This window comes from Ovis aries, chromosome 11, assembly GCF_016772045.2.
Source record: "Ovis aries strain OAR_USU_Benz2616 breed Rambouillet chromosome 11, ARS-UI_Ramb_v3.0, whole genome shotgun sequence".
NCBI classification, from domain to species: Eukaryota; Metazoa; Chordata; class Mammalia; order Artiodactyla; family Bovidae; genus Ovis; species Ovis aries.
In genome coordinates, this window is record NC_056064.1 from 49,953,849 (window position 1) to 49,974,734 (window position 20,886).

General features: G+C 53.9%; 1 protein-coding gene and 1 long non-coding RNA gene across 3 annotated transcripts in view; one reads left to right on the forward strand and one right to left on the reverse strand.

The window, feature by feature from the left end:
- Positions 1-18,437, reverse strand: part of LOC132657438 (uncharacterized) — a 56,842-nt gene extending 38,405 nt beyond the window's left edge. Inside the window, exon 1 of the long non-coding RNA XR_009595618.1 lies at positions 18,264-18,437. This is a non-coding gene — a long non-coding RNA (uncharacterized LOC132657438). The remainder of the gene's footprint in view (positions 1-18,263) is intronic.
- LOC106990448 (secreted and transmembrane protein 1-like) lies at positions 567-6,367 on the forward strand. Of its 2 annotated transcripts, none has more exons than XR_006061265.2 (5): positions 567-654; positions 3,481-3,634; positions 3,873-4,187; positions 4,660-4,723; positions 5,430-6,367. XR_006061265.2 is itself a non-coding variant. In XM_042256225.2 (5 exons), the coding sequence occupies exons 1-4, from the start codon at positions 583-585 to the stop codon at positions 4,688-4,690; spliced, it is 669 nt and encodes a 222-aa protein (XP_042112159.1). In that variant the 5' UTR covers positions 567-582; the 3' UTR covers positions 4,691-4,723; positions 5,430-6,367. The 2 variants fall into 2 exon arrangements, 1 of the variants encoding a protein (XP_042112159.1); XM_042256225.2 differs by having other exon boundaries at positions 4,563-4,723.
- Positions 18,438-20,886: the final 2,449 nt, after the last annotated feature.

The window sequence follows — 20,886 nt, forward strand, 5'->3', positions numbered from 1 at the left end:
ACCGCAGTACGCCAGGCCTCCCTGTCCATCACCAAGTCCCAGAGTCCATCCAAACCCATGTCCACTGTGTCAGTGATGCCATCCAAGCATCTCATCCTCTGTTGTCCCCTTCTCCTCCTGCCCTCAATCTTTCCCAGCATCAGAGTCTTTACAAATGAGTCAGCTCTCCACATCAGGTGGCCAAAGTATTGGATTTTCACCTTTAACATCAATCTCTCCAGTGAACACCCAGGATGGATCTCCTTTAGCATGGACTGGTTGGATCTCCTTGCAGTCCAAGTGACTTTCAAGTGTCTTCTCCAATACCACAGTTCAAAAGCATCAATTCTTCTGCATTCAGCTTTCTTTATAGTCCAACTCTCACATCCATACATGACTACTGGAAAACCATAGCCTTGACTAGTCGGACCTTTCTTGGCAAAGTAATGTCTTTGCTTTTATGGGAAACTCAAGTGACCTCCCATAACTTGAGGTTTCCTTCCTGAATACAGGACCTGGGTATTAGACCTCAGGTGCATGGATTCTGAATCCTTCCCGCCTCCTCCTTTCCTGGCTCCGCCCTGGAATCATCATTCGGGTTTAATGCAGCCGCTCAGACCAGCGCACAGACAGGCTGCAGCTGCAGGCGTGGAGGAGCCAGTTACTGGGTCACAGGTGAGAGATGGCGGGGTGGTGGCCGGGGCTTTAGGTGTAGGATCACCTCCAAATAGGGGCTGGGTTGATGGAGATAGAGCACTGAGCTCCCAGGCTCTGCACTCTGAGCCTAGGCTAAAGGAGGGGAAAAGACAAAGGCTTCCCGACCTGGTGAAGAACTACATCTCTGCGGGGCAGCTCCAGGCTTGACTCTGCCCCTGTCTGGAGGGGCAGAGAGTTGGCATTTTGAGCTCCAGGATGTCCACCCATACGAACAAAACCTGCGTTCCGGACCACACCTGGGAACACCGGGACACCTGCTGTCCCGGACCACATCTGGGGTTAAACACTTTCACGTCCAGGCCAGCACTGCGACTCTCATACTTGTGCATACACACTCACTTTCATGCACATACACACTTGTGTACACTCACAAGGGACACACACACACACTCAGCCCATTCACTCACAAACACTCATTAAAACAGAGCGAAACCTAGAGAGGACCACTCCATTGACTCGTTCTATGCTCTCCTTTCATTTTTGGTTAAGCTGCAGCAGCAATCTAAATTCAATTCACCACCCACTATGGTGAATGATCTGCAATTTGAAAGCCAGTTTCCACCCCCAGTGCCTAGGGAGCCAGAGCCCCTGGGAGGCCCTCATCCCCTGGGACTAAATAATGAAGGTGGTGGGGAGGTATAGGCACCCACCCGCCCCTGGAGGGTGCAAGCAGCAGGTGCAAGGATGGGGAGGATTCTCAGAGGAAGTGCCTTGTGAAAGAGAGTGAGAAGTAGCCCAGCTGATGGGCTGGCAGGTACTGATGGGCCGTGAGAGCTGCAACAGTTTACAGACTCAACCCCCAGAACTGCAGGAACTTATTACTGCCCAGTAGGGATCCTTTCTGACCATAGCAGCATGGAAAGGACAGAGCAAAAGCTCCCCGGACTGGGGCATCTCTTCCCTCTGAGCCAGGGTTGGGACTCTGTTTCAGCTGTCTTCTGAAGGTGGTTGGTTGCCTCCCTCCACACTGTTGGTAAAAGGCCTGTCTGGACAGCAGGGTGCTCACCTTCCCATGTAAATATCCAGGTACATACAAGTTACCACTGAGCCTTTGCATGGGAAACCTGGTCCAGCTTCTCCTAGCTGCTGCAGGGATGGAGATCCCTGCTGACCGAGAACCCCTTCCCCCGATCAGCTGATAAACCTTGAGCCGCATACCTGCTACCTCAGTTTCCCCAAGGTCCTGTGGCAGGACAAAGTGCTGGCAATGGCATGCACTTTCCAAGGTGTTCCACTGACTCCCAAATGCGATCAGGTCCCCAGTGACAGCAGAAATCCCAGCTGTGTGCCCCAGCTTAATATATGTAGAGACCAGCAGCTGTGACGGTGATCTGAGAGAAGGATGAATTGTTGCCTCACTTTTCCCACTCCAGAAGCCTCAGGGCCCCTCCAGGTCTTGCCCCATGCATGCAGTCTTCCTGTACCCCCTCAGCCCCAACCCTCTGCCTTCTCACCGCTCTCTTCCCCTGTTGTGCTCTGGCCTCTCTCTCTCCCATTTTCCTGTCCTTTGCAGCATCAGAGACAAGAGGAGGGACCCAGGCAGAGGAGTGGAAATGCCACTTAAAAACCCATCTGAATTTCAGATAACAAATCACTTTGAAATGTAAACTTATGGCAAATATTGCACAAAATACTCCGATATTTGAAAATAAGACAACAGTGCAACCCCAGACTGATAAGGGCGGCAAAGCTGCCTGAGAACACGGGGAGCTCCGCCCATCCCCAGTCCAGCTCTTCCAGCCCAGTCCAGCTCCTCCATCCCCAGTCCAGCTCCTTGTAGACAGCCCTTCTGCACTCTATAAGGTGGAAAAGTCTGTGTCTCCATTGTACAGATTTGGTTTAGTTGAGACTGGTCTATGGTTTCAAGGATCTGCCCCAACCTGGAGTTCTTCCCAGCTCCTAGGCTGTATCGTCTGACAATGAGGAGCCAGGCCCAAGGTGGCTGGAGTTTGGGGGCAGAGACTGATGGGAAGGGACCCTGGCATCCTTGTCCAGATTCTGGAACCCTCCAGAGCCGTTTCTGGTGAGGAGAACCTCAAGGAGCTCATTAAATTGGACTAAGAGGCTCGTGTGTGTGAGGGCAGAGCCCCGCCATGGCCTGGGGAAGGCTCGGGGAAGACTGGAGGTAGGGGGCAGCGGGAAGAGCGGCAGGGAGTCCCCACCAGGGCCCGTCTGGGAGCCCACAGCTTCAGCAGCCTTGGACAACATGACAGAAGACGGGAAGCCCAAATGTCAGGTTTACTGGACGCCAAAGCCTGAGATGAGCATTTATTTCAGAGGAAGTGAAAGTTCAGCTTTCCGGACTGTAACTCACGAGCTCCACAAAGACTCTTTTTGTTGATAAAAGCCAATCTGGAGAGTGGACCAAGTGTCCCCAAATGCCTTCCTCAGAATGCAAGAGCGGAAGAGGGCCTGGGAGCATCCAAGGTGGTCTCAGGCTGGTGTCAGGTTCAAGTGGCCACACGAGATTCTGTGTGTCACGACCCGTCTCTACAGGACACATGGCTCAGGGCGTTTTGTGACTTTTATATAAAATTCAAGAAAACCCCAGCAATATAATTAGACTTGTCTCCCAGGGGCCCGTTTCCTGTCTCATCTGTGTTTCTCATTTGTCTGACAGTGGTCCCACTGCACACATTATAAAGGAGTCGAGAAGGGTCATGACATAGTTGGGTCAGGGCGGAGCTTGGGGTCCCTCGCCCACCCTGGCCAGGGTGCAGCCCCTCTCCCTGGCTTCTGAAGGAGCCTAAGGGAACTTTGACTCATCAGCTTTCCTTCCTCCAGGGAGTGTCCCCAAAACCAGTAAGGAGGACAAGGGACCCCTTAAAACTCATCCACGTCCCGCTGGCCATGCTGACCTCAGCATCCCCTCTCCTCGCTCCCAGGATGTTCTGGGTCCTCTTATTGTTTGCCGCCTTCAGGAGTACTCAGAGTGGAAGTAAGTTGCATGGTCCCAACTCTGCCGGAGGTGAAGCTCAGGTGGGGTGGGGTGGGGTGGGGTGGGGTGGGGTGGGTGGGAGGGAATGCAGCAGGGGCAAGATGGGTGTGGGGGGAGAGACCTATATCAGGCCAGGAGGGGCCCAGGCTCCAGGTAGTGCCAGTGACGCCAGGAAGGGCAGTCAGTGGATGTCCTGAGGTCCAGCCCTGACCCACACGTGTGCCCTCCCCCCGCACAGCCAGGGAGGACCCCTACTGCACCCAGGGTGTGGTCTCTGTGTTGAGGGGCCAGCCAGCCTTCATGACCTGCAGCATCTCCAAGGCTGTCTCCCACATCAACATCTCCCAGAAAGCGAACCCCATGGCACCCTGGAAGCTCATCTGCAATGCAAAGTGCCCAGGAAACTACTGCCAGGATGGATGGCAGCTCTCAATGTCGAAAGGCGTGGCGTACCTAGTAACTGAGCAAGCCCGGGACACCCAGGCAGGGCAGTACAAGTGGAGTCTGATGGAGCACCAGAGATACATCAGAACCACCACACTGACCGTCTTAGGTGAGCAGGGCGGGGTGGGGGGATTGACCCCCAAGAGCTTCTCTTTTTGGTGGGCAGGAGTGCGGAGCAACTCGGGAGGAGTGATTCCTGCCCAGCTGAGGTGCCCAGAGCCACAGAGATGAGGCCTGAGAGGACTTCCACCGTATCCCACCCACGCCACATCTGGCCCTCTCTGAGCTTCTCAGGGCAGCCCTGGCATGTGTGCCTGCTCACTGTCCCTATCTGCTCAGGGAGCTGGCTCTTTCCCTCCCTAAACGCCGCCTATCCTCCCACCCCCACCCCTTGCTTTGCTGCAAACTCCCCAAGGAGTTTGTGCAAGGTCGGGGCTCCTGCACAGGTGAACAAAGGAGGGAGGGGCCCGCTCATTTATCGCAGATCGGCAGAGCAGTATACTCCGTTCTGATCTTAATCCTGAACACACTGAGCCAGATCCTGCTAATCTTCCCCATCCTTGCCTGGTCGTCTTCCTCAGCCTGCTGATCTGCACACTGGCCTTGTGCTGAAGGTGTGGCTCCCGGAACTTCAAGCTCCAGAAGGTATTGGCCGCTAGCCTGGTCTGTGGGCTGGGGAGGGGTGGGGTTGTCTCAGACCCGGCATAGACACTCTGCCCCATGGTACTCACCCAGACTAGTGAGAGAGTGGGGAGCATTGGAGGTCCTGAGAGCCAGAACCCCTGCCCCAGAGGACCCCAGCCAGCAAATGCAGTCCTAGTCCCAGAATACAGATGCCCCACCACAGACAGGCCACGGAGTCCACACCATCCCTAGGACCTACTGGGGGATGGCATGGGGGCTTCCTGCTCCTTCCAGGAGACCTAAGATGTGCGGGTGGGGGATGTTCCTACAGGACGCACTTGTAGGCAAAGGTGTTTGCGCATGGCTCTCATCCCTCCCATCCTCCCCACTTCCCCAAGTAAGGAGGCTCTGAGCCTGGGCTGGAGAGCTGTGTGCACTGGACTCTGCAGAGGGGACGTGCAGGGAAGAGCAGGCTGAGCGCTAGGAAGCTTGGCAACTTCCTGGCCTCTTCCTGATGCACATGCCAGGGAGGGCTCCTTAGCAGGTTCTGGGGCCCAAAGTGCAAAAATCTCACATTCCATAGCACTTGACCTAACAGGACCCGCCCCCTCCTCCACCCCACCCAGGCCTGGGCTCCTCCCCAGGGCAGGAGGGCCATGCTGCGGTCACCTGGGAGACGCCCCAGTCTGGGGTCCTCAGCTGATCATGGACATTCTCTTGTCTTTAGAACATGAATAAGAACCAGTTTGAGGGACTTTCCAGGAAGCACTTGTGGAACCAAAATGAAGATATCAGTGGCCTGAGATGATGCATGAGGCCTCCTCCACCACCTCCAAAGGGTAGAGCAGCCCCTCTGGATGGGAGGCTGGACAGGTGGCTGCTGGTGGAATCTGTGTCCAACCTCCCTGGTCTTCCCCAGCCCTGGGGCTCGCCTCTCTGCCACCTGCCCCATGTGCTGCCCCTTCCGGTTCCCAAACTGCATCCCAAATCACATATGCCAGATGTCTCTATAAGCAAAACTGCACAACCACACTGAGTGTATTCTTTGTTGTTGTTGTTTTTTTGGAGGTGGGGTGGGACGCCTTTTTTTCTTCCTTTCCTCTTTTGTTCTCTTATGATTTGATGACTTTAGTGCTGCACTTGAATTCCTTTTTCTTCTGTGTGTATATCTATGATAACAGACTTTTGGTTTGTTGTGACCATGAGACTCTGATACAGCAGTCTACACATACGTGCATGATTGTTTTAAGTTGCTAATCTCTCCTTTCCAGTGCATTTCAAATATCCTGCCTGTGTACTCTTCTCCTCTCGTGATTACTGGTCTTGTTATCTTGTCTGTGTGTGTGAATGGTTTCCTTCTTTTACTCTGTTTGCATTTACGTGTGAGCCCCCTTATTTCATCCTTTGCCAGTTTCTCGCTGTGGCCTTTTCTTTTCAGCGTAGACAAGTTCCTTAAAGATAGAGCTGGTTGGTGGTTCATTGCATATGTTTGTAAAAGGTACATATAATGTGATAAAAGAAGGATTTTCTAGAAGTGCTACCTTCAGTGCTTTGCAAAACGTCCACATTGCTAATCCTCAGGATGAGTACACTAAACCGACCAGCAAACCATCGAGTGAGCTGAGAAATGTATCTTTAAGTGAAGAAAATAAAAATCTGAAAGGAGCTGCTGTGAGTCTTACAAGCTAAAAAGTCCCAACCAGGGCTTCCCTGGTGGTCCAGTGGTTGAGAATTCGCCTTGCACTTGCCAAGTGCTGTGGCGCAGCTAAGCCTACATGCCACAACTAGGGAGGCCATGAGACCCGACACAGCCAAATAAATAAATATTAAAAAAAAAAAAAGGAGTCCAAATGCACGCAGAAGGCCAGATATCTGGGAGTCCTCACTCACCGTGAAGCATCTCAGATGGGACATGGTGCACGGTGCCTGGCGACCGTCCCCACAGGAGGGTAACCACCCCAAACAGCTTCGCTGGCCCCCAGAGTCCAGGTCTAGAACTGACTGTATTTGCATCTCCCAAGTTAAAAGAAAGGTTCATGCCAGAAATCTGGGTTTGTTCCATCCCCTGGGCCGGCCGCTAAGACACAGCAGGCATGGCACTTGAGATCGCCATGATTTGGGGGCTGTGGAAATCTGTTCCATTTTGCCTAAAACAGACCAAAGGTGTTTTTGCTTTGAAAGTCATTCAAATATCATCTAATATTGCTATTAGGGTGGGACGGGCTCACATTGTCATTCACCCTCTGCACACCCAAGGCAGGAAGCCTAGAAAGAAATAGTGTGTCTGGGTCTCTGACTGATTTTAATTTTTAACTTGTTGCTTATCTGGACATTCAAGGATTTCTCTAAAGGAAATTTAGCTCTGAGTCCTTGCAGTGCCCTAGAGACCCTTCCCCACAGGCCCCCCTTGCTCCTCCTCAGCCACACGGGCCCTCTTGCAGGCCCTCAGAAACCCCAGGCACTCTCTGGCCTTGGGGACCATGCGTGTGCTGATGCCTCTGCTTGCAACCCTGTTCCCAGATTTGCCACTGACCCTCTCCCCCTCCTCAGTCCTCTACTCCTGTGGCCCCTGAGGTTCGGCGCCCCTCCCACCAGGTGCTGTGTGTCCTGCCGCAGGTCTGCTCGTCCATCCCTGGAGTCGTCTCCAGGCCACGAGGCTCTCGTCCGTCTCACCCTCTGCCCTTGGCACTGGCGCTGGCACATGCGGGCGCCCAGGGAGTGCTGGTGATGAACAAAGGCAGGACAAGGTTGGAATGGGGCGTGTTTGACAAGTCAGACGCTTTTATTGCTTCCTGCCTACAGTTTTGCTAGGATCCTCTGGAACTTTGCAAGATTCTGCCCCTGAAATAGATACCCCTCATGCAAAAAAGTGTCTGTAGGTAGGTGGACAGCCCCTGCCTAGAGCGGTCACTAAATAATCCTAATCTGCCCCCACCCAAAACCCCACCCAGGATCCTGAACCATCAGCACAGGAGCGTCCAGTCAGAGGAGGGCTCTCCAGGGAGGAAATCTCTTAGGGCTACCTACCCACGCGTTAGCCACGTGCACACACCTGGCACACGCACATGTGGCTTTGGGTCAACACTGGAAGGTTGGCCCTCTAGACCAAGGCTGCCAGGACAGAGAAATGTCTTCTTCTTCCTGGTTGCCCAGAGTCTGTCTCCTCTTCAAGGACCTCCAAGCCCTTGGGCTCAGGGTCCAGGCATGAGTCTCCCTCTGCCCTGGGGGCTGCTCACCAGGACCCTGGTGCACCAACATACTGGATGGTAGCCCAGCTGAGCGGTCTCCGGCCCTTGCACCCACAGGAAAGAGAATCGTGAGCCACTGAGGCGGCCACAACCTGGGCACATACCCTAGGCCTCTCCCTATGACCACACCCAGCCCCCAGGCTGCAGTGGTGACTGACTTGATACTCCAAGTTTCTGGACATAAATCAGGTCCCAGCAGAAAGTGAACCAGAAGACTGGGGCATCTGGAAGCTGACCTCCATCCCCACCTGGGGACCCCCGTGTCTTTCTCCTGTCCTGCCCCTGCCCTTTCTTGCCCTCCTTTCTCCTCTCCCTGGTGTGCAAGTGGGGCAGAGGAGCAGGATCACGGGGCTACCAGTGTTATCCTAACTAGACACCCCTATGGAAAGTCAGCGTTGAGCTTCTGAGGGGGGCAGGGGCAGCTTGTGAGTTATCCTGGATAATCTGTAGGGGTCTCTGACAGGGACTCAACCTGAATGCCATGTGGCCGGCCTCCAGCTCCTCCCCAGGCTCACCCTAGAGTGTGGCAGGAAGGCTCGCTCCAACCTGGAGCTCATGCACACCAAGAGGGGCTCTCTAAGGAAATTAACACAAAATCACCAGTACAAGTCCTGGGACAGAGCAAATGCTTATTTGGAACGAGAAAAGAAATCACAAATTTTATAAAGCATCCAAAATATCCAGGAAGTAACAATATTTTAAAATTAACTGACTGTGCAGACCATTGGTGGTTTTTTTTTTTTTTTTTTTTTTGGCTGCATAATTTCACTGCCTCCTCACTGGGGGCCTCTTCAGATGACCGCAAAAGAGCACAGAGAAACGTCATTCTTATGAAAGCACAAGCTTGGCTGGAACAAGACGTTTATGATGGACCAGGATGTGCTTGGTCTGCTGGGGATGTGAAACAAGTGCCTTGGCTCCCTACAAACTTGGGAATTTCAGAAAATTCTATTTTTCAAGTCTCACACAAAAAGAAAGATGGGTAATGGGGGCAGGGGCTGGGTGCAGTTATAATTGCGTCTGACTGCATCGTGGAGAGCAGTCCTGGAAGTGACATGTGTGTGATCAGCATGGACGAGTGCCACGGCCTCTGCCAACAATCTCCCGGTTTATACACCTCCCTGACGCTGCCAGGCACCGAAGGATACGGGTCCCTTTCGTCCACCTGTTGATCCATACATCTCACAGCTTTCTGTCATGAAGCCAGAGAGACTGCCCAGAGCAGGGGGCGTGCAGGGATGAAATCTGTACCTGGAGGCCAGAATGAGTTGCAAATTTAGTCGGTTAAAACAACACCAATTAATTTTTTCACCGTTCTGGAGGCCAGAAGTCCAAAACCGAGGTAGGGCTGGTTCCTCCTGGAGGCTCCGGGGGAGAATCTGCCCCAGGCTTCTTCCGGCTCCTGGTGGCGCTGGTGGAGAGTGCTTCCTGGGCTTGAGGCTGCATCCCTACACCCTCTGCCCCTGTCACCACACGGCCTCCTCCCAGCATCCAAAATCGTCTCTCCTTATAAGGACATCAGTCGTATCGGGATTAAGGCCAGACAGGATGGTTTCGTCTTGACTACATCTGCAAAGACCCTGTGTCCCAATAAGGTTCCACCCACAGGTCTGGGTGGATAGGAATTTTGGGGACTACTATTCACCCTTGAGCTTCTCTGGTGGCTCAGCTCTAAAGAACCTGCCTGCAACGCAGGAGCCACAGGAGACGGGGGTTCGATCCCTGGGTCAGGAAAATCCCCTGGAGGAGAGCATGGCAACCCACTCCAGTAATCTTGCCTGAAGAATCCCATGGACAGAGGAACCTGGTGGGCTACAGTCCATGGGGTCACAAAGAGTCAGACATGACTGAAGTGACTGAGCACATACGTTTTCAACCTCAGTACACCATTCCTGCCCCAGATACATAGCAAAACCTTCATCGATATTAGAGCCACTGGCACACCCATCGATAGACCTATCAAATCAACTAAATGTACCATCAGGTCAGTTTCCTCTTAGCCAGGCCTCAGAGATGCTCTGTCCCTGACAGGCTGTCTGACGCGCACGCAGACTGGAGAGAGACAGGGTCTGGATCACTGAGGTTACACATCTTCACAAAGCTTTATATCACACATGATGCTCCAGGCCTCGGGAGCATCTGAGGCCTGATTGTCAGAACCACATAGGAAAACCACCAGGGCCCAGTGGATAGGAGGTTTCCAGGAGATGGAGTCTACCCTGTGTTCCAGCTCAAACCACCTACACACAACTTCTAGACACCGTCGAGTGGATGGCTATTCGTATATAGCAGGTGCGATGGGGCCCAGATCCTTGAAGGGCAGCACAGATGCCAGGTCAAAGACCCACCTCAGCCCCACATCCTGAAGCTTTCCCAAGAGTCTGCTGTGTGTCTCTCGGCCATCAGAGCTGAGACCACCCCAAGACTCTACCCCACAGTGGAACTTTCCAGCCCTGCCTCATACCACATTGCTCTGAGTTCAGCTCTGGGCTCTACAGGAGGGCACACCCAATTCAGGGTCAGTGGTGCTTGCTGGAGTCCAGCTTCAGCAACCAGGGATTCAACGTGAAGGGGTGAGCAGTGTCGGTGAGAAACTGAGGCAGCCTCTCAGTTTTCTTGGACAGCCTGTTTATTTCAAGCTTATGATTCTCTTTTGTACTTTTACAAAAGCATTAGGTCAGAGGTTTGATATTTTTAGTTCCCATTGACCCAGATTTATTTTTCTCCAAAATTCATTGTTGCCCCTCAAAAGGAGTTCCTTCCTCAGTGATTCCCTTAGCTACTTTTTCTCGCATTTTCTTGTGAATACACTGTAACTCATGCTAATGTCTGGACTGCATACCACATTCCTCAGTTTGATTCTTATCTTTCTAAGTCCTGTTTGCCCCTAGTATCCTAAGCTCACTGTTTCTAAGAAAGGGCTTAGAGCTATAAAGACCTCTAAAGTCCCTAATCTCTATAAGCTAGCGTAGAATATGCTAACATTACAGCATCCCTTAAATCTTTAGCTTCTAACTATTTTAATTATTCCTAAGTGCTAAATTCAGCAAACTCCTTTGCTATAAACACTTTCCTCACAAATAGACTTCAGATAGCAATCCCTCCCATGGTCTCCAGCTGCGGCCTCTGTGCTCACCCTGGAACACTCTTTTGTAAAAGTCCTTGAACAAATGTCAATGATTAACTTTATGAATTATTCTTTGAGCTCAGCTGCAGAAGGCTTTATGCCTTCTCATGCTCCTCTCAAAAACAATAAGCACCTTAATATTCTCTTCAGTCAACTCAGCCGACGAAAGGAAACAGCAAGTCAGAGTCACAAACCTAACTTCTTCATTTCAAGTCTGTGCCTATGGAACAAAGGGAGGGGGTTTAGGGCCATGCCTCCATTTTGTCAGTAATGCCTAATGCAGCTCGTGACAGGTGCGCAGCCTGAAGAACACTCTGGGCTGTGGCCTACAGATGCCTGATTGATGTAACCACGTTAATCTAAAGACCCATGGACACCCCAGACTCAGTCCTGCTTAAGAGGAGATTCACCATTCTCTTTTATTCACCCTGGCCAAAAGGAAGGCAGCGGAGGGGGACTCAGCCTCTAGGCCACAGTCCTCCACCCAAGGATGGGATGCCAGCGCCAGTGGGCCCAGAAGGGGAGAACCTGGCTGCTGTGGGAGTTTTGGCCCTGGGAGAGTTGCCACGCTTCCAGCCCCTCAACCCAGGGTCCCAAAACTATGGACTGAGGCCCAGGTGGTCACCATTGTCCTGGCCTTCCTACAACACCAGAGGCTGGGAGGCACTGACGTCTCCACAACAGCCCCAGTAGCCATTAACAATGAATGAGGTCTTGGGCCTGGAGAGGAAGAATGCTGAGTGGCCCAGAGACTGAGAAATGGGGCCCCCTGCAGCATCAGGGGAAAAGGACACAAATACCTATAAGTGGGAGGGAACTTTCTGTCAGATGGATTTTTTACCATCTGAGCCTCCAGGAAAGCCACAGAGTGACCTCAAAAATGCCTTTGCATCTGGTTGATATTCCTCCAGCATTTGGGGTTCCCAGCCACATGCCATGGCCACACAGACCAGCTGGGTTTAACGCATTCAATTCCCTGGAATGTAGCAATATTGGTGTTTTTCTTTTTTCTTTCATAAAGTTTATGTGGGCAGCTAGCAGCTGAAACCAGATATAGCCAAATGTCCATCTCCCCATCATGCCTGAAAGCCACCTATTCTTGCAAAGGGTTCTGGTTTCACAACCTGCCCTCCCAGTTCATGGTGAGCATGCCCATCTCCCCATATAGGAAGAGAGTGGCTGTGGGTTCACACCCCTTGTCTCATGGGTGCCTCAGGCAGGCAGGGTCACTGCAGGCTGGGTGCGGGTGGCAAGTGAGGGTGCGGAAGGGACTGGGCGCCTGTCAGCCCTGTCACTGAGAGTTGTTTGCCATCGATGGCTCCCTGCTCCCACCATCGGCAGAAAGCTCAGTCTTGTCTCTTCCAGCAAGAGTCAGGCCGTTACCTCTGGACCAGGCCACTGTGCCCCTGGGCGTGGCCCTGTCGGTGCTCCCTGCCCTGCTGCCTAGAGACATATAGAAGTCCGGGTGCCTTTGGAGTTGGGGCCACAGGCTCCCCTGCCGGAAGGTTCCCAAGGAGGGAAGGCCGCAGCACGCCTCTGCTCAGATGCCCTCTGACTCGCGCCCGCTGCCTCCCCAGTGTGCAGGGGGTGGGGGAGGCGCACCTTCCACCCTGGCTTCAGGTCTCCCGTGTCCCCCTGCCCCCACCTGCAGGGACGGATGCTGCCCTGTGAGCCAGGCTGGGGCTCCCCTGGTTCCCGTGAGGCACAGAGGGGGCCTGAGCCCTGTGACCTGGGCCCAGCTACCCCACCCCTGCCAACCAGGCCACGGAGGGGACTTAGGATTCACGCTTCTGGGGTGCACGGATTAAGGAAAGTCTCTGATCCTAAAGGCCTGAGTGATGCTGATCCGGAGAAGCCGCCCACCCTGGCCCCACGTGTGAAACGGAGAGGCGGCCCCCCGGACACGGAGCCCGCCAGCCCCAGACCTTCACTCAAACACGCCAGACACCACAGGCGCAAACCTGGGCCGCTGCTGGGAGACTTTCCTTTTTCTCTCACCACCCTGTAAAAACAGCATCTCCTTCAAAACACACCTCCTAGGAGGCTAGGACAAAATGCTGAGGATTAAACGTTCTGGGCAAACCATAGCAATGCGGCCTCAGTGCCTGGCCGCCTGCCCTCGTGGAGACCGGGCTCGTCACCGGCTCTCATCTGAGTGAATGGCTGAGGCGCTCCAGGAATAACACATTTGTCAGTTAATAACCATCTCTAAGATTTATTTCAGTTTAGTTTATTTGTTTTGAGGTCAGAGAAAACCCAAGCTTGCTCGGAGAATGAGCCGGGAGGGCCAGCCCCGGGCCGCAGGCGCAGGTGGCACGCGCTCCGCTTCCGCTCCGTGACGGCCCTGCCCGGGGGCTGCGGACGCGCCTGCGCTGGAGGATCCGCGGGACGCGCGAGGGCCGCTCTCGTCACCGCCGCCCACCCCGCTGCTGCGCACGGCGCGGGACGCCATGAGGGCACGTCCCGAAGGCCATCATGAGGGGACCCAAAGAGGAGACACTCCGAAGGGAGAAGCGTGAGAGGAGGCCGCAAGGGGACACCAAGAGGGAAACGTCATCCGGGGATGTCACGAGACGACACCATGAGGGCAGCCGTGAAGGGAACCTCGTGAGGAGACGCCATGGGGGAAACCACTGGGCACACTACGAGGGGAACAGGCTCAGGGGACGCCACGAGGGGTGATAAGGACGAGACCCCGCGAGGAAGGAAACATCATCCGGGGAAGCCAGGAGGGAACCTCCTGAGGAGATGCCGTGAGGAGAATATCAAGGGAACAGCCATGTGCGGAACTTGAGGGGAACCGTGAGAGGACTCTGTGAGGGGATATCAGGGGGCTGTGCCCTGAGGGGACATTGACAGGCACACAAACTGCCCAACAGAGGCATAGCCACGCCTCCTGCTTTACCTAATGCCTCAGCTCCCAGCTCCATGTGGGAAGAATAGGCCCACCCCTGGCCCAATGAGGACCTCGCCTGGAAGCAGGAGCATAGATATGGCGAGGACCCTGCTCAGGTGCCCAGTTCCTGCTGTGCGTTGCACTTTTGTTTAAAGACCCATGACTAGAGAAAACCAGCACGTAAACACAAGACTGAATCACACCCGTAAGTCTTTGGGTGGTGAAGGATTATGGAAACTGGGGGCTTCCAGGAGCCCTTGCCCTGCCCCGCTGGCCTGTGCAGGCCCCTCAGGTTCCTGGGGATCCCAAAGACTCTGGGGCGCAGCCCTGGGGCGGCAGCTTCTGCTCCCAGGCCTGCTCCTCTGGTGCTGACTCACTGTTTCCCGATGGCGACCCCTGGCGGTGACTTCAGGCTGCATGGCCTGTGTGTCCCCACCCCAAACCGTGGCCTCCAGAAGGGAGCCCCAGCCCAGTGCCGGCCTGGCTCTCATCAAAACCGAAACTGGCCAGACCTGAGGAACCAAAGCCACATGTGACCAGGTGCTCCAGAGACGCACAGGCAGGAGACAGGGTCGATAACACCAGCACGGTCCTGAGATCTGATGTGGTCTCTCCTCTTCAGCATGCTTATATCTATAATTAAACTCTAAAGTTCTCCTGACAGTCATTAACTCTGAACCTGTCTCGGAGCTTTATTCACTGTCTGACTCCAGGACACCAGAGATCGCTGGGAGATCGCTCCCAGCCCCGTGGCTCCATGGCTTGCACCATGTGAGCATACGTGAGCCCGTGTTTGTGAGAGCGCCCGGCTGTGAGCCCGAGGGCAGTCGAGCCCGAGGGCAGTGGCCACTGTCACGGGGCAGGTGGGCTATCGAAAGTGCACGGTGAGCCCAGCAGGACCGCACCGGGTGCTTGGGGGCAACTCCTGTGGCTTGAGGGGCTCCAGCCACACTGAGCTCCAAGGTCAAGTTACTCTGCAGAGTCTCAAAGCTGTCTAAAGATTAAACAAAAGGCAAAAAGAAAAAGATACATGCACGCTGTGTCAAACTCTGTTTTGAGAAAAAGGTGTAGGTCTGGGTTGGAAGGAGACACGGGGCAAAAGTGACCCAGGGCGCTCCCTGTCCTCCGTGACCTGCCCTGCAACATGACCGCGACACACGCAGCCAGGGCAGGCCCAAGTGCGCTGCTGATGGTGTCACCAGGTGGAGGGGCCACTGGCTGCCTGGAGCCCTGAATGACCGTGTGGCACAGGCCCCCTGCACAGGCTCCCAGGGTATGAGTGGAGGCCCTGTATCCACAGATCCCCCACCGCAGACCATCACCAGGAGGCCACTCTTCCAACAGAGGGCACGGGCAGCCATGGGGAGACCAGGGCAGGTGCATGTGTGCACAGGGGATCACCAGCACACGAGCCTCCCTCACCCTGAGCAGACCCTCAGACCAGGCCCCCAGGCATGCTGACTCAGACCTGCCAACAAAGGGCCCTGTTCAGAATCGGATTCCACCCCCTCTCCGCCCGACAGCAGCTGCCTAGAAGGCCTGTCCAGTTAGAGCCAGACAGGAAACAGCGAACGGGTTCCTTATTGGGAAAGGAGTACGTCAAGGCTGTATAGTGTCACCCTGCTTATTTAACTTATATGCAGAGTACATTGTGCAGAATGCTGGGCTGGTTGAAGCACAAGCCAGAATCAAGATTGCCAGGATGAATATCAATAATCTCAGATATGCATATGACAGCACCCTTATGGCAGAAAGCGAACAGGAACTAAAGAGCCTCTTGATGAAAGTGAAAAAGAGAGTGAGAAAGCTGGCTTAAAACACGACATTCAAAAGACTAAGGTCATGGCATCTGGTCCCATCAGTTCAGTTCAGTTCAGTCACTCAGTCGTGTCCGACTCTTTGCAACCCCATGGACTGCAACATTCCAGGACTTCCTGTCCATCAACAACTCCCGGAGTTTACTCAAATTCATGTCATTTGAGTTGGTCATGCCATCCAACCATCTCATCCTCTGTCATCCCCTTCTCCCACCTTCAAATTTTCCCAGCATCAGGGTCTTTTACCCAGCAGGAGAGGCAAGTTTGGTCCCTGGGTGGGGAAGATCCCCTGAAGAAGGGAACGGCAACACTCCAGTATTCTTGCCTGGGAAATCTCGGGGACAGAGAAGCCTGATGGTCTACAGTCCATGGGATGGGAAAAGAGTCGGCCGCAACTCAGCAAATAAAACAGCAGCAGCCACCTCCAAAGTGAGGAAGGGCTGGGAGGCTGGCTCTGTAAACACGTGTTCCTCCATCCCAGGGACACCCATCACTGTTGAGCAGCACTCACAGAGAACCCACAGTGTTCGGAATGGCTGTCCCTCACCCCACTGGAAAGCAGGGACCTCGTCAGAGCAAAATACTCTTGATTACTGATTCCTCGAAGAAGGGAACTGCACGCTCTCTCCCTCCCTCACCACCTTCTGACACCTACTCAAGGCTGAGGGAGCCTCTGAACAGGGTGGCGTTGGGGGAGGGTTTGGGGGGATGCAGTTGACTAAAAGAAAACCACACAGTGAGAGAGCTATGATGGAGTGAGAGAATGCGTCCCAGGAGAGGGGAGAGGCCAGCTCGTGGGGCTTCTAGCCAGGAGAGCAGGTGGACTCTCCTGGTGGCAGTAGAGGTAGAGACCCGCCCCCCAATGCAGGAACCGCAAGAGACCTGGGTTCCACCTCTGGGTTAGCAAGATCCCCTGGAGGAGGGCAAGGCAACCCACCCCAGCATTCTTGCCTGGGGAATCCCATGGACAGAGGAGCCTGGAGGGATATAGGCCATAGGGTCACAAAGTCGGACACGACTGAAACGACTTGGCACATACAGATTGTCAAGGATATGTCTGGGTGAAGGTGGGTCTACTGCTTGCCACAGAGAACAGATATATGCCAAGTTAAGGGTGACGGTGCTTTTCTTTGTGTGGGAAAACACAAGCAGCTGGGGTCATTAAAATTCTTCCTGAGTCACCCATCTAATCATCTGAGAGGCTGCTTGCTCTAATTCCTATTTGAGCACAGAAGAGCACTGTGGGTCAGCGGCCGCAGAGGACCAACCTTTGCAGAGTGAGCAAGACACTCTTTGCTGCTCTTTGTGTGCAGGGTCAAGCCCAGCAGGCTGCAAGCCTCAGCTGAGTCACTCAGGGATGGCCCCTCGGCCTTGGTGACCGTCCAGGAGCCCCTGGGAGCTGCCTCTCTTCTCCAGATGGTCTTGGGTTGACCTTCCACCCAGGAAAGGCAGCATGGTGGTACCAGGGTCCCATAGCCCTCCCCTGGGAAAGGCCAGGGATGGGTCAGAAGAGGGAGGTTATGGCCTTCAAAGGACCCATGGTTTTGCACTTAGAGCCCGTGGGCATTTCAGCCTGGCCCCAGCCCTTCCACCCACCACCTCGGGGCCTTGGGGAAGCCTGAGATAGTTAACGGGGGTCATTCTACTGTCCCTTCTACTCCCATCAACCGCTCTCTCTCTAACCTAATAAAAATAGTTGTTTTTCCTTAAAGAACACAGTATTCTCTGATTACTTGAGCACAGGATCATTGTAGAAATTCTGGAGGAAAAAAAGTTGAGGAAATTGTAAAAAACCTGTAGTTCCCAGACTCAGACTTACTTCCTGATGACATTTTATGTTCGTCTAGCTTCTCTGGAAGTATATGTTTCTATGGATTCAAAAGGAAGAGGCTTCCCAGGTGGCACTAGAACCTGCCTGCCAATTCAGGAGCTATAATTACATGCAGGCTCGATCCCCAGATGAGATCTCCTGGAGAATCGCATGGCAACCCACTTCAGAATTCTTGCCTGGGAAATCCCATGGACAGAGGAGCATGGCAGGCTGCACTCCAGGGGGTCCCAAAGAGTCAGACGCCACTGAAATGCCTTAGCATGCAGGCAGGTACGCATTTCAAGGGAAATTGCGAGGATGCTGTCTGCACAGTTGGGGGTTTAGGCTGCCTGGTTCTGCTGATGCCCTGACAGTACTTTCACACGTGCCAGACTTCACCACAGCCCCTCAGTCCACACCAGACACGTCCACACACAGGAGCTGTGTATGGAGCCTGTAACTGATGCAGCTGCTGTCACAGGAGGGCCCCAACCAGATCCTCTGCTTCCCCGCAGACCCTCAGGTGACCCAGGAGCACTGGCTCCTCCAGGCTCAGCAGCTCTTCCAGGAGCAGGGCCCCTCTCGGTCACACCCCAGGGGCCCACCGCCTCAATGACCATTTCAAGCAGCCCCTGAAGAAGGTCTTTCCCAGCTCCTGCCTACCCTGGGAACAGCTGAGGAGTCTCCCTCTGTCCGCAGCACTCTTTCTGAGATGCCTCTCGGAAACTCCCATGGAGGGAGGGCGTCTCCCGGGATCAGAAGGAGCTGCATCCTGGGCCCTGGCCTGCCCTCTCGTTGGTCTGGGGTTAGAGTCTTCCCAGAGAAGGGTCCTGATTCTTGGGGAATTCTGGGAATGGAGGCAGAAAGTTGAAAGGAGAGAGCAGACTCTGTGTGTGAAGGTTCCTCCACTACCTTCTCTGGGGGTCACGCGGGGTGACTGGGGCAAGAGACAGTCAGAAGCCGGGACATGTGGGCCACTTTCAAGCTCAGTGGGATGAAGGGAAGCCTCTTTGAAGGGCTCTAACTTTTATGTATGTCTCATAACTGCATGTCCCTCCCAGGCCTGCTGGTCCAGGGATTTCTCAGGATTGGGGTGAAAGGAGAGAGCAGACTCTGTGTGTGAAAGTTACTCCACCACCTTCTCTGGAGGTCACGCGGGGTAACTGGGGCAAGAGAGAGCCGGAAGCCGGGGTGTGTGGGCCACTCTCACGCTCAGTGGGATGAAGGGAAGCCTCTTTGAAGGACTCTAACTTTTGCGTATGTTTTTGTAACTGCACTGTCCCTCCTGAGCCTGCTGGTCCAGGGACTTTCCGGGATTGGGGCACAAGCCTCACCCTTCCTGGCACTGGTTCCCACTCAGCCCTGCACAAATGTTTGTTGAATAAACAAGAGTTGATTTGGGAAAGAATTCACATTGTTAGAACAGAGCACTTTAAACAAATCAATAAATAACAACACAAAATCAACCAATCAACACAAAAATGGATTTATCCTGCCCCCAAAATTCCCTTCCTAGGGATGCCTACCACCTTCCAGGTGAGGATTCTGTGGGGAGCAGGTTTGAACACCCCAAACCATCTGGCACCCTGGCAGTTCCCGAGGGTGCTCCCCCAGGGCCCAGAGTAGCCAGGCCAGTCGCCCAGGAAGGTCTGAGTCGGCTCAGGGACTCACATCCGGGATCCCCAGCTCCTGTGCCTGCAGCCCCACCGGTGACTTGCCTGCCACGCCCCAGCGGATGCCAGGGGGCTCGTCACGCTTGCACAGGACTTGTCTTCCAAGGTGAACACCCAACTGGGCCCCATCGGGGGTAGGACACCCATTCTGAGCTCAGAGGCACTAGAACAAAGGGGAACTTGCTCTTTGGGAACCAGCGGGAAGTGCAGGCTGGTAAGTCTGTGTGGAGGCAGGGGAACTTAGCAGGACGGGTTTTAACTGAGGAAAGCGGGCAGGCGGTGCCTCACTCAGGGCCATGGAGGGATGGGGCCCCCAACCCCCTTGCTGCACAGTGCATCCTGTACGTAAGCCGCAGCGCTTGTGAGCACACCACGGGATCCCTCTAGGGACACCAAACCAGCAGACTTACTTTCCATTTACCTTTCACTTCACTTCTATGCAGAGTACATCATGCGAATTGCAGGGCTGGATGAACCACAAGCTGCAATCAAGACCACTGGGAGAAATACCAACAGCCTCATAGATGCAGGTGACACCACTCTAAATGGCAGAAAGTGAAGAGGAACTAAAAGAGCCTCCTGATGAGGCTGAAAGAGGAGAGTGGAAAAGCTGGCTTAAAACTCAACATTCATAAAACTAAGATCATAGCATCTAAACCCATCTCTTCATGGCAAAGAAAGGGGAAAAATGGAAGCAATGACAGATTTTCTGATCTTGGGCTCCAGAATCACTGTGGATGGTGACTGCAGCCATGAAATTAAAAGACACTTGCTTCTTTCTGAAGGAAGGAAAGCTATGCCCACCCTAGAGAGCATGTTAAAAAGCAGAGACATCACTTGCTGACAAAGTTCCATATAGTCAAAGCTATGGTTTTCTCAGTAGTCATGAACAGATGTGAGAGTTGGACCATAAAAAGGCTTGAGTGCAGAAGAATTGATGATTTTGAACAGTGGTACTGGAGAAGACTCTTGAGACTCCCTTGGAGAGCAAGGAGATCAAACCAGCCAATCCTAAAGGAAATCAACCCTGAATATTCACTGGAAGGACTGATGCTGAGCTGAAGCTCCAATACATTGGCCACCTGATGCGAAGAGCTGACTCACTGGAAAAGACCCTGATGCTGGGAAAGATGGAAGTCAAAAGGAGGAGGCAGCAGAGGATGCGCTGGTTGGACGGCATCACTGACTCAATGGACACAAATCTGAGCAAACTCTGGGAGACAGTGAAGGACGGGGAGCCTGGCATGCTGCTGCCCATGGGCTCACAGTCAGACACAGTTTAGCAACCCAACAACAACAGCTTCTGTAAATGTTGGGCAATGAGCACGTTGTCATGTTCAGGGGAAACAGTGCTCTCATGTTTAAATCACCTAGTGAGCCCTTCCCCTTCCAGGCAGAGCTGCCTCCCCCTGGCTTCTGTGAGGATTGAATCTCCATTCCTGTTGCCCCATCAGCAAGGTGACCTCAAGGTACACTGACAGCGCTCCTCCCCAGAAAGGAGAGGAGAGCGTTCAATCGGCAGTGGCCTGCGCACCAGGGTCTGGGCAGCCCAGAAGCATCAGGGACCCTGCAGGGAGCTGTGGGGGCCACGTGGCTCAGCCAGACTGGCGGAA